The sequence below is a fragment of the Zalophus californianus genome, chromosome 10, assembly GCF_009762305.2.
Source record: "Zalophus californianus isolate mZalCal1 chromosome 10, mZalCal1.pri.v2, whole genome shotgun sequence".
Taxonomy (NCBI): domain Eukaryota; kingdom Metazoa; phylum Chordata; class Mammalia; order Carnivora; family Otariidae; genus Zalophus; species Zalophus californianus.
The window spans coordinates 61,693,094-61,711,151 of NC_045604.1; the positions used below are offsets into that span (position 1 = coordinate 61,693,094).

Below are 18,058 nucleotides of genomic sequence, written 5' to 3' on the forward strand. Positions count from 1 at the left end.
CTCAAATTTTAAGACTGTGTTTTTTGTTTGTTTGTTTGTTTTTTGATTTTTTTTTTTTAGTGGTTATCAACACCAAAGGTTAAGGTATACTGTATTGTTTCCATTCATCCTTTCTTAAAGAATCATTCTGATCCTAGAATTCTTATATTCTTTATATTCTTTTTTTTAAAAAATATTTTATTTATTTATATATTTGAGAGTGAGCAAGTGAGAGATAGAGAACACAAGCAGGGGGAGGAGCAGAGGGAGAGGGAGAAGCAGACTCCCCACTGAGCAGGGAGTCCATATTCTTTATATTCTTAAGCATTCTTTACTTTTTATCTTCATAAATTTGTCCTCAACTGTAAATGAAAAGCTCATTGGTAAGTTTGTATTTTTCTAATTATGTTAGTCATTCATACCATTCATTAAATATTTTGTATTCTCCACCATTTCAAAAATGCTCATAGGATTGAATTTCTTAGCATTAGGCTGGGTGAATCATGTGACTAGTTGTGGCTGATATATTGTGAGCAAAAGGTTATGTGTTACTTCCTGGCCAGAGTTTGATTGCTTGCTGATGTAAGACCCTCCAGCAATCTCCTTCCCCTCTGGCATGGTGACAGCAATACTGGCTCTGTCAGCTTGGATCTCTGAGTGGCCACGATGAGAAGACTATCCCCACTGACCCATGAAGTACATGCAGTGTGAACAAAATATAAACCTTGTGGAATCATATGGTATTTGTCTTTCTCAGTCTGACTTATTTCACTTAGCATGATACACTCTAGGTCCATCCATGTTGTCTCAAATGGCACGATTTCATCCTTTTTTATGGCTGCATAATATTCCATCATGTATATATGCCACATTTTCCTTATCCATTCATCTACTGATGAATACTTGGGTTGCTTCCATGTCTTGGCTATTGTAAATATTGTTGCAATAAACATAGGGGTGTATATATCTTTTCAAGTTAGTGTTTTTGTTTTCCCTGGGCAAATACCCAATAGTGGAATTATTGGGTCATATGGTTTTTCTATTTTTAATTTTTTGAGGAACCTCCATACCGTTTTCCACAGTGGCTGCACCAGTTTACATTCCCACCAACAGTGCACAAGGGTTTTTTTCCTCCACATTCTTACCAAAGCTTGTTCTTTCTTGTCTTCTTGATTTTAACCATTCTGACGGGTGTAAGGTGATAGATGTAAAGGGACAGATGGTAGTTACACTTGTGGTGAACATAGCATAACATATAAACTTGTCAAATCACTATGTCTGAAACTAATGTAACATTGTGTGTCAACTATACTCAAAAAATGTGTTATATCAACTAACGAATCATTGACCACTATACTATATGTTGGCTAATTTAACTTAATAAAAAAAAGAAAAATATGAATAAAAAAAAACCTTGCAGTTTTAAGCCACTAAGATTTTGGGATTGCTTATTACTATGTTTGTCAGTCAGGGTTCTACCATGAAAATAGAACAAGTAGTGCACAGACACACATATTAGGGTGAAGGGGGAGAGAGAGAGAGAGTGATTTATTGGAAAGGACTGGCTTCTCCTTTGTGGGGCTGGCAGACAGTCAGGAACCCAGGCAGGAGCTGGTGCTACAGTCCAGAGGTGGAATTTCTTCCTTGTCAGGATGCTTTTAGTTCTGCTCCTGTGGCCCTCCACCTGACTGCATCAGGCCCAGTTAGATTATCTAAAACAATCCCGCTTACTTAAACTGATGATTGTCTTTAATCACATCTACAAAATATCTTCCCAACAACTCCTAGGTTAATGTTTACTGAATACCTGGGAACTATCACCCACCCAGATTGACACATACAACCAAGCATCGCACTGTGACATGACATGATTAGGCTACCCTAATTACATGAAAATATTAAATTAGCAAGATTTTACTGTCAGCAGACCTTAGACGTAAATGATCTACCTCACACATCCTTTTCATACACATGACCACAAACTGACTGGCTGAGTGACAAACTTCAAAATAAGAACTTTGTTTTCAACCCATAAATGGTAGTTTTTATGGCATTCTTTTCACTTTTGAATGAGCGTCTACAAGGGGGTTACCTGTGAAACAGAACACAAAACCCTTTGACCTTCTTCTGATATTTCTAATCCCTACCCAATTTCAGTAAGGAGAGACACCAGGCTAAGTATGCCTTGACTCTGCCCCACTCCCTCCGATCCCTCTCATGGTGACATGAAGACCTGTCTTCCCTCGTCAGACTGCTTAGGGACAGTGTGACTTCCATCTTCCATAAATCCCTATAAACTACCCACTTGCTCCAAATATTCAGCATATTATTAGCAATTTTTGCATTTATTAAGTCAATCAGAATATGTATTTAAAAACAATTTCTAAATTTATAACACATCTGCCTCTACTTAACTCAGTGTATGTTGTATGCCTCATTTTCCTCAGATAATTAAAAAAAAGATGGATTTGGGCTTTAGGAGTCCTCATCTTTCTTCCAGCTTGAACAGTCTCTGTGTCTATGGAGTAGCCATCTCCCAAATGAATTTTCATCTGTGTCCTCAGTGCTTCCAGTTTATCTTGATGAGTCCAGGATATTTGGCAACAAACGATCTGATGTTCACACTTGCAGAGTGGATCCAGGTGATTCACTGTGGAGATCACCAATGTGGGTCTGCGTCTAATCAAGACATGGTTACTACAGTGCTTCTGTTTATTTTCTCAGGATAGTCTCCTGGGGATAGCTGTAACTTTCGGAAGTGTGTTAGGCCCCTCTGGATGGCAAGGAACAGACGCACAGTCAGGTTATCTCAATTATTGTGAGTTTATTTGTATCAATCAATACACAAGAAAGTACGAAAGATAAGAAAGCAAACCAGTAACCACAGAGTCCAGCCTCATTGTTCAGGGATCAATCATTACTACAGCAACATAAAAAGCAGACATGGTGAGTCAACAAGAACTCTGGGTATCTCACCTCTGGGTATGTTACTGCTCTAAGGTGGTACCATTAAAGTGACTTTGCTCCTCTCTATTTTGTCTGCTCTTGCTGCTGCCCATTTCCTTTCTCTATCTCATATTCAGAGGGCTCATAAAGGAGGGCTCTGGATGGTGGGGCCACGTGCCATCCAACAAGAACAGCACTGCTGGGTTCCTCTCTCTTCCTACGCCACCCCACAGCCCATAACTGAATTTCTTTTAGTCATGGTGCAGTTGGCTGTGGCCAGTGTGGAGTGTTCATGTGACAGGAACATGGTTCTGCTCATGTAGAAGCTATGGATGTGGTCTCTCCAGGACTCTAGGAAAACTACAGATCCACCCAGGAAATATGCATAATAACACACAGCTTTACTGCTGGGGACAGGTAAGCTTTCTTATGGAGGATTTTCAAAGTGCTCTATCAATGCCATAACTTCCCTGAAACCATGGTGTTTCCAGCTCTTACTACATTTTTGGGGGGGAGAATGTTGGCTTTAATAACATGTTCTTTCTAAAGCAGTTGATCATCTCCATTTTTAAGCAAAAGGAAGTGGAATTGTAGATTGAGCTCTGAATCACATGTTGTTGGCTCATATTTTCTGAGTTGTCTTTAAAGATCCTCTTCCTCCATAATACTGGAAAGTCACAGATAATTTCAGTATTTTTAATATTGGAAATTGAGGTCATACTCCCAAGATCTGTTGTATACTTATGTGGGGGAAACTCTAAATTAGAAACCAGGTTTGTCCATGTTTGTGTCTTACAAGGAGTTCAGTATTTCTCAACCATTCTTAAGATTTCTTTCACCCATGAAAGACGGTGGAGTCCATAAAGGAATTAACACTTTTTCAACATGTCTGAGGCCAGAAGGAATGGGTTTGATAACCAGATACCCATTTTGTAAAAGGAGAAATTTTTTCCTTATTAATTTTTCTATGAAATAAAAATAAATCATAAATAATCTTCACCCTTACTTTGATTTAATTGGACTCCTTGCACATGATTGTCTCTCATTAGATTGTTAGGCCAATTTCTTTTTAAAACATGTAATTACAGGATTCAGAAACAGCTGACAAAATCAAATTATAATTGACTATTGCAGGTTCATCAGGTTGGCTTTATTAAGCCTTTGTTAAACTCTCAAATGATAGCTTTAAAAAAAGTATGCCTTTTCAGCTTTCATACCTGTATAAAAAGGGTACCCACCATGTACATTCTTTCAGAGGTAAGATGTTGTCTCAAATCCAAGTTACTCTAGCAAATATAGTAAGACGGTACTCTGTGTGCATCTTGTGAAAGGGACTGTAGTAACCACTCCTGATGTGTTGGCTTGAGTAGGTCCTCAACTTCTGAGTGGCCAAATAGGAAGGGAATTTGTGCATTTGGAGTAGTTGCTTTGGATGACTTTCAAGGAATTCTCCAGACCTGAGATTCAATTTGGGCCTGTTAAGCAGGCACCAGGTGTGTTTGATTATGGGTTGAAGCCTAGAAAGAATAGTGTGGTGGGTAAGTGTGTGAGACAGCTGAGCCTATATCCATAAATTCCTTTTCTGTCACTGGACCAGAGTGTACAATCTGGAAGCTGAGGAGAAAACTAAATGCCTCATCTCACAGAATGAAAAAAAAACATATAATATTTACTTGCGAAAATATTGAGCATTTGGTTATACGAAAGGTTTGAGAATTTTAATGATGCCCCCAAATTCAGCCCTTTATCACACCGATTTATTTAGGGATCTCAAGGTTAATAGTATAGATATGTCCAGGTACAACTTTATCCTATTTACATAAAGAAACATTAAAAATCCAAGATATCCTTTGTAACAGAATCAGAAGTTTAGTAGTTGAACATAACAGAAGAAAATGTGGAATAGCCTATTAAACCTCCCATTTCTTTTTAGCAAATGGCCAAAAGAAGCAGAAGTGAATGGTGACCTTTTTTAGAACTCTGTAAGTACAAGATTGCTGCTGGTCAAAAATAAGAAATTTCGGTTTTTACTATTTCTAGAAGCTTCTGAAGAATACCTTTCTAGTCACCATAAAAACCACTATCTTCGTAATTAAGCCACTGGATGGGAATTCTCTCAAACGGGAAAGGCAGGCAATGAACTGGGGTTGACTTTGGGGCTATTAAAAAGCCTCTGGCAATTTAAATCGATAAGGTAACAGCTTATGATGAACAGCTATTTGGTTATCAGCATATAAAAGAAAAAGAAAAAGAAAAAGCTAAATCACAGCAAAGGGGAAAATGCTGAATATGGATTCATTTTTCCAACCTACCTTAGGCCAAATGGACATTATATGAATCTCCCCTTCAAAAGGCTTATAATAAAGTGCACCAGTTCATCAAGTACAGAAATCCAAAGATTCGAACATTTGTCCACAATACATGGGGCTGTTCATTAGGGACTGCATCTGAATAACCAAATGCAAAGATTCTCTCATTGCAGAAGAGAACTGTCCATTTGCAAGTGAAGGCAGCTCTTCACACCCCTTAAATGTTAAAGATAATGAAATGAATTCTGGACAGAGAAACTCACACAAGTTATTACACATATGAAAAAAGGCAGATTCTGGGATAGAATTCCTGAGACAGACGGACTCTGGGTCTGATCTTATCAAGAAATTCTGAGAGTCTCTTTATTTTGTGTTTCCCCTGGAATTTAGTTCCATAAAACTTCTAAAAACAAACAGAAAACTCAGAGTGAATCAAAGTCACTTGAGAATAGCTGCAGGCTGGTGGGAAATGAGCTTCTGTCGGTCCCAGGTTCAGCGAGGCACTTTGAACAAACCAGGAACTGCGGTAACAAAACACAGTTTTCAAAGGGTAAGATCAACCAATACTGTGATCAGACCCGTCTCACGAAGAACCAGTTCAGTGGTGAGACAAACAGCACAGAGACAGCCCGGATAGAAAAAAGAGCCCAGAGCTACACTCCTGTTCCGTTTTCCACAGCTCTTTTGTTTCCTTCACTGAGTCTGCTTTGACTCTTAGACGCTAGTTTTCATGCTATGTTCCACGAGACTGTGGAAGTCCATGAACATCTCTTTACGAGGTCCTTTAAAGACAGCGGGGACATTTTCAGTGTGCCTCGCTTCTATCATTTTCAGGTACCCAAAGTGTGGCATTCACAGAGCATGGATATCATCCATAACGTTGCATTTCCCCTCCGATGGTTTGATAAGCTGTGATTTAATTAGCAGAGAATGCCGGCGGCCTGTGGCAGTGCAGAGGAGGCCAACAGTGTGGATGTTTGACAGTGTGTGTCAATGACTTGATGTGGGGGTGCTCAGTGCTGTGTGGCTCGGGAGGAGAGCAGGCTACACGAAAGCCGTTGACCCGCACACGTTTTTGACTGGAAGGCTCATCAGAAGGCCTAAATGGACCCCACGGGAAGCAGAAGTATACTCTTAGAGTGAATCACCATTTAAAATCAATGCTTGAGAATAAATAAGGCACTAGGTTGTGTGTGACACAGAAATCTGAACTATGGTCTCGAATTGTGTTTGCATTCCTTTTCATATTCCCCTTTGGGAAATAACTCCTGGAATATTTATGGAGAAAAACAATGGAAATTAGCAGTTAGCCTCTTGCTCCTAATTCCTGGCAAGGATATGGTCAGATTGTCTTGAATTAAAGTGTTTTTGCTTTGCCTTCTTTCCCTCTTGGGAAATAATTTGTAGGGTGTTTGATGGAAGTTGTTTGTCTATTTAGCACAGACACAGAGTCAGTAAGAGAGGAAGGCCACTCCTAGAGGGGTAGATAAAGCATCCAAATGCAAAAGGAAGTTCTGCCGAATTAAATGCTCTCTTAGGAGACCTGAGACCCTCTCTGTGCAGGGGCTGTTTTCCTGGCTGCCTGGAGGCCAGCGTTGCCTCCTGAAGTCAGTGGCCTGTCTGAGGAGGTGACCGTTGGGCCAGGGAGGGCCCTGCTGCTGCTGGTCTCCTGGTGACACGAAGTCCCGGGACACGGTTCCTGATGCCACCTTACTGATGGGCTCAGTGCAAAATGGCAAAGACTATCATTTTATAAAGGACACAGTTCTATCACATGCGACAGCGAGGGACAGTGAAAGGGGCCTCATGATGCCAAGCCAACGCTTGTCCCTCGGCTGTGACACACACTTCAGGAGACAATAGTCTTTCCCCTTCACATCCCCTTTCGAACCTTTCGAACCTAGCCCCGGTTGCTCTTCTTTGCCTGGGATTGAACTTGGGATGTTTGTTTGTCTCCATGCCTACCCTGCTTGTTCTTTTGTTTTCTTTCTTTTTTAAAATCATTTCCAAAACCACCTTTACTTTACCTAGATGATTGGCAGGATAGCTCCCCTACTCAAATAAGGACTGGGGATATGGTAAATATTTAGAGTCTTATGGCCTGGCCACTGGCGGTGAAGAATATCATTAAGAATCTCCCCATCTTTCCCGGCTGTCTTCACCGATGGGTCATACATCCAGTAACACCTACCTTGGAAGCAACAAGAAAGAAGCTATGTCACATGACCAACAGCTGACCAACAACAGCCCTTCTACACCAATGGAACCCACTGGATGAGACTCAGATCTTCTTCCGTCACTCTGCCTGGCATAGTAGAAAGCAAGTCTCTAGATATAAAAGATAAGAATTAAGATTGCTTTTCCTTGCTCTGAAAACACACACACGTGCTGGTCCTCAAGAACGATCCCTAGCACATCTCGTTTTGTAGGGATGTTACTTATGACAAAGTGACCCAACGAAATATTCCATCAAAATGATGACAATCCCAATCTCCAGCATGGTTTCTGAGTTCCTGTGTCCACCCACATTTACAACTGGAGGCTGTGGATCTGTTTTCCCTTGTAGGCTTTCTGCGAGAACCCGGTATTGATTGTTTCAGGGTACCACAAAGATTAGTTCGAGAAAAAGATTATACATCACAATGCTTAGCATTTATATAGGTTCTTTTGATTTCAAATCAAGTTATAAATATTTCCTACCATGACAACATCTACGCGAGGTAGGTGAGTATGACTGTCCCTACATTACCAATAGAAACCCAAGGCCAAGGAGTGCAGGACTCTGTTCCAGGCCCGAGGGGGTCAGGAGTGACCTTGAGACTGGCATCCTGGTGGCCACCTGCTCTGGGCTCTAAAGAGGCCAGGCCTGTCTCTAGGGTGGCAATGGTCTCCATTAATATAGGGTTATATATTGTATAGATATAAAATGCAACACACGACGATATTATAGAACAATAATCCAATATTTTTGTTTCTTAGTAAAATATGTGAAGCACAGTATTTAAATTGCATTTCTCTGAAAAGCATTTGGTATATTAAATAGCTCTATAAAGGTTTGCTGGCATACTCTTAACAGCATAATGAATGATTCTAAAGAAATTAAAATCCACAGATGCAGAGAGAGCTTTCCTTTATAATACCCTAAGCTAAAAAAAATGTGAAAAACTACTTTATTCTCATAATGCAGATCTAATTGCTTGCTGGGTATTCGCAGGTAGCTACCTAATTTTTCTGAGCTTGAGAGAAAAGATACATATTGCTGGCTGTGGTTTTAAATTATTAATTTGAGGGGAAAAGGCAGTTGAAAGGTGAAAATTAAAGACTGCTATTCCCATTTGGCATCCATTCTGAGGGAATTCATACATTTTCAAAAGACATCGCCATACTTGGAACTAGCATGGAGGTGAACAGAGGGGACGCTGATGCTAACAAGAACATTCTCCGAGAAGAGGAAAAAATGGTACCAAGTGAAAGGTACGGTATTCGAAGAAAATGAACAAGGAGGTGAAAGAGTGGTTTTCAAGAGGCTGGCATGAGATGTCAGCTGTTCATGCTTGGATGACTGCACGGGTCTTGGAGACAGTTTATGGGGTCAATACTTGGCTTGAGCAGTCCCTTGGCTGCGGTGAAAGCCTCACTCACCTCTCTAAGAAGCAGCTCCCAGAAGAGTGTGAAAGCATTTACCTCATGCTAAGCTTTGTAAGAACCGACCAGGTGGGTCGGCAGAAAAAGTTCTAAAACTAGGAAGTCTTAAAATCCGTATGCAAACGTAAAAACTAACCTCCAAGCTGAAATGACATTCTCTGTCAGGAGTAACAAATACAAAAGTCCTAAACTTTGTGTACGCGCTGCTAAGATATTGTTAGATAAGATATTACATGGCGGTCAGAGAATATTTTTGTGGAAGTGTGCTTTTTCCCTACAAAAAGACATATTAAATTTTTTTTTCTCTCCTCAAGTCCTTTATATAGAAGTAGGAAAGATGAGCTGTCCTGTCAGTTCTTTCCTTCACGTTATGCACTGGCGGGGTCCCTCGAGCTGGTGCTGGACGTGGCAGTTTGGTTGCTGGGGGGTTTGAGTCTGAACAGGTTGGAGCAGTTCGGCTGTTTGGTCGGCTGCAAGGTCCTGGCGTAGGGTGAGTACCAGTCCCTCTCAAACACATCCTTCAGCTGCTTGATGATGCTCCTGTTGTTCCTCACATCTGCTTGGTTGATAACCAGGCCCGTGCCAGCATTCTGGGTAAAATCATTCCCTACCCAGTCAAAATTGCCTGCAAACAAACAAAGCAGAGAATGGGGTGCCGAGTTAAGATCTACGGGGGGGCGTTAATTCCCCATTTAATGAAACACCGAGCAGATTCTATTAAAAAAAAAATGACAAGGAGATTGAATTGTGTTGACAGCTCAGGAAAAAAAAATTTCCAAGAGGCCTTACATATGGCATATTAATATTTGCATATTATTTTGGCATTTTCTTCAGTTTTGCTCAACTTGAAACTCAAAACAAGGAATCTGCTGGGGTTTTTTTGGTAACTGTTATTTCTTATTGACATTCACAAGACACACTAAATACAGCAACATTTAAAATACATAGGAATACACTTAAAAATCCTGTGAACAATTACTACCTTCTCACAGAGACAACATCTGATCCATATGTACAAATGAGGGATTCGAATTACAATGCTTACAAGCGTGCACATCAAAGAAAAGGCTGAAGCCAGAGAAGGAGGATCAGTTCCCATCTGAATAGATAAACCTCTCCTTGCTTGGGTGGTAAATCATTTCCGGGTTCCAGGATCTGGCTCGTCGGTCCAGGAATCAAGGCAGTTGCTATGATAGTAGGCTCTAGGCTCCCCAGCACACAGCTTGGTGTTGGGTAGTGTAGTAGTTTGCTAAGGCTGCTGTAACAAAGGCCCACAGACTGGGTGGCTTAAGTAAGAGAAATCTATTGTCTCAGTTCTGGAGGCTAGAAGTCCAAAATCAACTGTTGGCAGGGTTGGGACAAAGAATCTGTTCCGGGCTGCTCCCGTGGGCCTGTAGATGCCCAGCTTCTCCCCGTGTCTCTTCACATTCTCTTGCCTCTGTGCATGTCTGTCTCTGTGTCCAAATTTCCCTTGTTTGTAAGGGCACCAGTCAAATTGGATCAGGGCTCACCCCGATGACCTCATTCTAACTTGATGACCTCTCTATGGACCCTGACTCCAAATTAGGTCATGTTCTGAGGTACTGGGAGTTAGAACTTCCAACATATGAATTTTGGGGGACACGGTTCAGCCCATAGCAGGTGGAATCTGTCCCAGCAGGGGCCAATAGTATCTATGTCACTCACGCGTAGTTCATCTTCAAGCTGAGAGAAGATAAAAGGAGAGACTACCCCAAAGTCCCATACAAATCTCTTATCTTGGCATCCATCGGGGAGAAGTTTCTAGCGGGAGAACAAAGTTTTCTTCTCAAGAGGGTCCACTCCATTCATTTCTTTGATCTTTCTGTCCTTCATTTAATGCACATTTACTGAGTGTCTAATGTCTACCAGGTGGGTACCTGGGGCCATGATATAAAACAGAGCATGACGGTTCCTGACTTCAAGGCATTCAGGAAGGAAACACAATGATTATAACACAGAGAGATGTGTGTGTACAATGCCATGAGGGCAAGGGAAAAGATTTCCAACTCTGGCTGCATGAGTCAGGAAAGCATTTTGTTGAGTAATGAGAGATACACAGAAACATCAGTTAGGAAGTTAGAGAGCCACACCCGCAGAGGGATGTGGACAAAAATATGATCAGGATCTTGGAGCATGAGTGGGGAAGAGTTAGGGATGAAGTTGGGATTTAAGGGTCTTTGTGGGGGGGGGAGAGAAACTGTCCTTTACTAAGTGCCTACTATGAGCAAAGCACTAGGCTTAGCATTTGTATCTGTCATTATCTCTCATAGTTGGTAGGATTTACACCCACTCCACAGATGAGAAGCCTGAGGCTCAAAGAGGTGAACAGATTTAATCATTGGTGGACCCAGGTCTCCATGGACTATCTATAATACCATAAGCGAGGCAGTGTTCTCACTAAAAAAGATTTCATGAATTACCACTAGCCCGGGTCTGGTCTCAGCTCCCAGTTTTGTGCTCCTCTTTAGTACAGAGCTGGTTTCATAAAGAAAACTGAAGGCGTGTTAAGTATAGAGCTTGATTTCCAGGCCCTCAGTGGGTCTTCAGCCATCACTGCAGGAATATTTGCTGAATACGACACTGAGCCTCCTTGGCCCAAGGCCCTGCAGCCATTTGTGTAGGAACAGATATCTACAGAGAGCTGATACCTGTTCCTTCATAGCGCTCCTCCTGTGGGCCGTCCTCCACTCTCTGGAGCCCCCCCACATATCAACTCCCCTTTCCATCTGGCACTTCCTGGAATAGCGGAAGTGGTTTCCTTGTCTCTCATTATACTCCTTGAGTTTATTCCTCAGGGCCTAATACCGGGTCCCTAAATCAAATATTATCAGCACTAGAGAACAAACTCTTCTCTCTCTCTGTCCTCTATCTCCTACTGTCTTCCGCCACTCCCCAAACATCACCCTGTTAACCCCTGATGGTTTCATGGCAGACATAACGTTGGATGAATTTTACCGCTATAAATGAGGGACCCGTCCACCAAAGGTTCAGGATACTGCGTTAGAGTCTCTGCCAGTGCTGTGTTTCTGACCACGTGCTCTCAGACACATGGCCATGCTCAGAGGCAGTGGCTTTGTGCAATGCTCAGCGCCAGGTAAATACAGGCTTGAACATCTTAAACTGGGGATCAGTAGAAACTGCAGGTTAAGAGTTATTTGGAACCCACTGGCAGGCAGCATCTTTGAGTCATCCCATAAACAGAAGACTCTTGTGCTCTTGCATGCCTTTCGAGGACTTGTGGAGAAGACACTAAAGTCTTGTCCCCACAGCTGAGTGACAGGGAGTGAATTCATTATCTCATTACATTATCTCATTCAATATTCACTGCAATCCTATGAGGTGATAATACTTACTCCATTGTACTGATGGGGAAATTAAGTCACAGAAAGGTTAGGTAATTTGTCCAAGACTGGAGTGAAAAAAAATTAGAGCTGAGTTTCAAAGCCAGGTCTGACCCCACAGCCCACACTCAACTTCTGTTCCATGTCACCTACAATCTAAAGGCCTGCATGGTACCCACTGTGCATTTCCCCCTCCTCCCCACCCTGCAGACTTCAGCATCAGCCACCAGGGCTGGAGCACCGGGCCACACTGAACTACTCTCCTCTGGGGACCACACTCTCTGAAGGACACAGAGATGGAAATATGCTTTGGGGGCAGCATCAGGAGACGGAAAGATAAGGGGAGAGAAGTGACAAGATTTTGGAGCCTTATTTTGGGAGATTCAGCTTTTCCCTTCAGTACAATGGATGGAGCCAAGATCCTGCACCTTTGATTCTCCAAAGTTTTAATTAGGTTCTTCTCCAGAATTCCAACACTAGGCAGCTTTCTCAGGCCCGCAGAGGCAATCCTCCACCAGTGTGATCATGTTTTCCCACTTTTCACTTCCTCAAGGTTTGGCTCAACTTCAGAGTCATGTACCTGCTTCAATGTTTTCTCAACAAGGACACTGTTCCACCCAGTGCTGAGACTGCCATCTCAGCTTCCCAAATGCATGTGTTGGCCCAGTGGGCAGGAGAACTACAGGGCCCTCCCCAGGAACCATGGCACGGTGTAGACAAGCTCACTGGGAAGGTATATGTACCTCAGTGAGTCTTCTCAGTGCCTTCAATTAACGTACCACCCCCTTGTCAGCCCTCAAACAATTCGAATCATCTTCTGGACAAATGTGCCAAGCCAGATTCAAATATACTCCAGAGAATTCAAAATTAGAGAGATGATACTGTTTGGGGAATCTTCTGTTAAGTCTTGTGAAGATTTAATGAGCTATAATTCCATGCAAGGTCTAGTGTGGATTTTTCTTAATTCAGCATTCTCAGCTGGTGTCTGACTGATGACTTAAGAGATTTCCAGAACATGCTGATAATCATTTAAATTATCAATGAATTTTCCCTCTGGATGCTCTTTAAATATTTTTATACAAGAACTATGCCTCGCTCTAGGGAATTAATGTTTTGCCAGAAATGCTGTGTGTAAAATGAACTCATTTAAAAATGCATTATAACAGAGAGCCAGAAATAGGCCCTTGTAAATATAGTCAACTGATCCTTACAGAGAAGCAAAGGCAATGTGAAGGGGCAAAACTAGTCTTCTCAACAATGGTGCTGGAGTAACGACATCCACCTGCAGAAAAGAGCATCTAGACACAGATCCTACACCTTTAACAAAAATTAACTCTAGATGGATCACAGAAAAATGTAAAATGCAAAACTATAAAACTCCTAGAAAGTGACAAATAAGAAAATCTATATGAACTTGGGTTTGGTGATGACTTTTTAGACACAACACCAAAGGTACAATCCAGGAAAGAAATCACTGAGAAGCTGGACTTCATTACAATTTAAAATGTTTTCTCTGTGAAAGACACTGTCAAGAGAATGAAGAGATAAGCCACAGGCTGGGAGAAAATATTTGCAAAAGACACATCTGATAAAAGACTGTTATCCAAAATACACGAAGAACTCTTAAAACTCAACAATAAGAAAATGAAAAGCCTGATGAAAAAAATGGGCCAAAGACACCTCACCCAACAAGACACTCAGATGGCAAATAAGCATATAAAGAGATGCTCCATATCATATTATCAGGGAAATGCAGATTAAAACAATGATGCAATACCACTACACGCTTATCAGAATGGCCAAAATCTGGAACACTGACAACACCACATGCTGGCGATGATGTGGAGCAACAGGAACTCTCAGTCGGCTGTGGGAATTCAAAATGATAGAGCTACTTTGGAAGACAGTTTGGCAGTTTCTCACAAAACTCAACATAGTCTTACCATTAGATTGGGCAATCACACTCCTTGCTATTACCCGAGGGGGGTTGAAAATAAGTCCACACAAAAACCTGAATGTGGATGATTATAGCAGCTTTATTCATAATTGCCAAAACTTGGAAGCAACCAAGATGTCCTGAAGGTGAATGGATGAACAAACCATGGTCCATCCAGACTGTGGAATATTGTTCAGTGCTAAAAAGAAATGAGCTATCAAGCCATCCAAAGATACAGAGGAAGCTTAAATGCGTATCGCTAAGTGAAAGAAGCCAATCTGAAAAGGATAGACACTATATGATTCCAACTATGTGATATCTTGAAAAAGCCCAAACGATGGAGACAGTAAAAAGATCAGTGGGTTGCCTGGAGTTGGCTGGGAGGGAAGGAGCACAGAGGATTGGCAGGGCAGTGAAATGACTATGATACCATAATGGTGTATACATTGTCAGGACCCATAGAATGTAACATCAAGAGTGAATCCCTAATATATATCAATATCAGCGTAGGTTCACGAATTGTAGCAAATGTACCACTTTGGGGGGCTGATAGTGGGGCAGGTTGTGTGTCCGTGTGTGAGGGGGCAGAGGGATATGAGAATTCTGTATTTTCCCTTCAGTTTTGCTATGAACCTAACTGCTTTAAAAAAAAAAAGTCTATTTTTAAAATGTATTATACGGGAAGAAGAGGAGAGAGAGCCAGGAATCCATATTTACTAAGGATTGAGACAGATGGGAGCCAATGTTTGGAGCTTTTCCTATATTATCTCATTTAATCCTCCTACCACCACCAAAGGGTGGATACTTTTATCCCTATTTTACAGATAAGAAAACAGAGGCACACAGAGGCTCAGAGAGATCACATGACTTTCCATCATCTTCCAGCTTATAGGGTCAGTGCTTGAATTCCAACAGAGGTTTTTGTGACTCCAAAACACTTATTTAATTCGTTAAAAGAACTTTTGGATATAGGCACCATATAACTGCTCCATGTACACATGGCACTTTGCTTTGAGTAAACACCACAGGTAAAATATCCAGATCTGAGTTCCTAAATCCAACTGGGCCTGAAACCTGATCTGTCCCTGTATTTCCCAATTATTGAGCCCAAAGTTCCCAGTTTTGATGAAATGATTTTGAGTTTGTTTTTGACACGTACTTAAAGAGAAGCTACTTTCATTCTATCCTCCGTAAGCAAATGAACATGAGAACATCCAAATTCTTACATCCTAAGCCACCAGGAGGTACAGTATGAATAAAATAGTATTCTCATATTCCAAAACAACTTGAGTAATACACATTTTAAAAAATTCCAATATACTATTCTCCTAATGTGACACATAACTACTCAAAATGGAAAAAGAACAACTTTCCACGGAGCTGGGACAGAGTAGCTAACTCTTGAGTGGCTGATGGCAGTGTCTTCTGGTTCCAGGTGGTAGGGTTGAGGGGGGAGGTTCTGGGTACCTTGGATTCTAGGGCTCACTCTTCCTCTTCTCATCTGCATGTTTAAGTCATTTCCCCAATTATGGTCCGTGTTTTCTTATTTCTAAACTGCAGGCGATAAAAGCCACCCTCCCTATTGGCAACATTGCTTAGAAAATCAAATGAGATGAAGTGCTTTACAAAGAAAAAAAGGCATACTCTATACTCACTCACTGAACTGGGGGGGGGAAACCCCATATTCCATACTCCTTCATTTCACACACACATTTTTCTTTTCTGCTTTGAGCCTGCCACGTCATCTGTACAATGTAATAGACAGACTGCTGTTCTGTGATTTATGTCCCTTCTTTTACGGATAATAATTTCTGCTCTGCTGTTGATGGTACCAGTTAAAGGATTACCCTGGACTCATGCACACTGTAGGAAAGGCGCACAGAGCTGACACATTAGTAAGTAATTCCACCAGTAGTTATTACTACCTTAAAAATAACAGCTAACATGAATCAGGTATTATCTGTATGCCAGGGGTTTTAATTGTACAAGGTGCCCTGCATATATTACTTAAATTTCCCCCAACGAAGTAGAAACTTGTTAGCCCCATTGTACAGATGGGGATATTGAGGTTTAGAGAGCAGGAGTAAATTCTCCGAGGGCAGACATTTTCAAAATGGCAGAGGTGGGATCGTTGTCCAGGCAGTACTCATTTTGGTGCTGGGCTGTCATCATGTCTGCCTCCTGTGACTCAGGACAGACTGGCTGGGGTACAGTGGGTGGGAAGGGTTCAATTCTCAGGACTCATTTTTTTAAAAATTCTATTTATTTATTTGAGAGAGAGAGCACGAGCAGAGCAAGGGGCAGAGGGAGAAGCAGACTCCTGCTGAGCAGCGAGCCCGATGCGGGGCTCGATCCCAGGACCCTGAGACCATGACCTGAGCTGAAGGCAGACGCTTAACCGACTGAGCCACCCAGACGCCCCTGGGACTTGCCTTTCATGAGCCATTCACCTCCTCACCCATAACAGGAGGCAAGTGGACCAAAGAATTTCTGAAAACACTTATTAAAAACATCTTCTATGGCATCCTCATACTTGAACCAAGCCCTAGAGGAGAGGTTCTGTTCAAGGGGCTGTTTGCCCTCCCCCTCCTGTTTCCTCCAGGGCCCCGGGGGGTACAGAAGACCATGGTGGGAACGCCATTGACCTGCAGGATCCCCTAAGGAGCCTGACAGCCCTGACACCTACCAATATAAGCCGCGCCGTCTGTCACCATGTACTTGTTGCGATTTAATTTAGGAAAGGTGTGATCCTTTTGTTCTTTTGTAGCACACACATTCTCTCTTTCCAGATCGAAAAATTTCTGTAAGACACAAAAATAAACAGATTAAGGAAGCAGGTGTATAAGGAACGTTTTTGGTTTTGTTCAAGAGCACAAAAGGGTTTCTTATCCAAATATCCACAGTTGGCCTTATATTGGATTATTAAAGCCACAATCTTGTTACTTCATATAGATGAAGTATTTTTGTTCTCAAATCTTGTATGGGCAACAAGAGGGAAAATCAGCATGTTCGACTAGGTCTATAATGAACACTCTGAGCTGCAAAATGAACACAAAATTCATTCTTTCAACAAGGTGAGGGCCAGAAGGTTTTTAAATTCCCATTGTCTTATTCATCGGGGTACGCTGGCATTTGAGGTCTGCCTCAGGGTGCTTTCTGTCATGCACGCCAATGACCTGAATGAATATTCCTCTGTGTTGCATACATTATAAAAAGCAGCAGGCCCATGTCAATGACTAGCTGATTCAGCTGGGGATTTACAAAGGTCAAAAGAGATTTTGCCAAGGGGAAAAACCTAGGTCTACAAGCTCTTTTAATAAGAAGTCAAAAAAATCACCACTTCAAACTGTCAATCCTGAATTTCAACTTTAATGTGACCCCCAAAGCACCTCAGGCCTGGGGCTATGGGGGGCTAAGAGAGGGGGCTGACAGTGGAGGTAGGTGGGCTGATGTTTGCAGAATCTGCTGGAATTCGTAACTGCTCAGATGAGGCCTGAACTGTGACGGAGCTCACAGGATGACACAGCATGAAAGGTGAGCTCTCGAGTCTCCTTCACACTGGAAAAGGCTGAACATATCCAGAACTGCGTGGAATCTTTCTGGAATGAATGTCTTAGGGCTGTGGGATCATGCACGTTTGAAAGGAAGAAGAGGCAGAGAGAAAAATGAGATGTTATCTAGAAATGGAGACGTCATACAGTTTTAAAACTGTTCAAGTTTGCCTTGGGGAAATAGTGAGGGCTCATCTTCCCCTTCACCCCAGGGTAGGAAAGGAGTGATAAACTAAGTGTGATCACCAAGGTCCCTAACAGCCCTGAAAATTCTATTCCGATTTTTTGCAAGACCCCTTGAGATCAATGGCACGCTCACCAAAATCTTAT

The 18,058-nt window shown here is 41.9% G+C and overlaps 1 protein-coding gene across 3 annotated transcripts in view; it reads right to left on the reverse strand.

Annotated features, from left to right (window-relative positions):
• Positions 1-2,807: 2,807 nt before the first annotated feature.
• Positions 2,808-18,058, reverse strand: part of PLD5 (phospholipase D family member 5) — a 411,859-nt gene continuing 396,608 nt past the window's right edge. For all 3 annotated transcript variants that reach the window (XM_027611260.2, XM_027611261.2, XM_027611262.2), the window contains 2 exons: positions 16,864-16,978; positions 2,808-9,504 (listed from right to left, as the gene is read on the reverse strand). In XM_027611260.2, the coding sequence (XP_027467061.1) occupies positions 9,248-9,504; positions 16,864-16,978 (372 nt within the window). In that variant the 3' untranslated portion in view covers positions 2,808-9,247. The remainder of the gene's footprint in view (positions 9,505-16,863; positions 16,979-18,058) is intronic.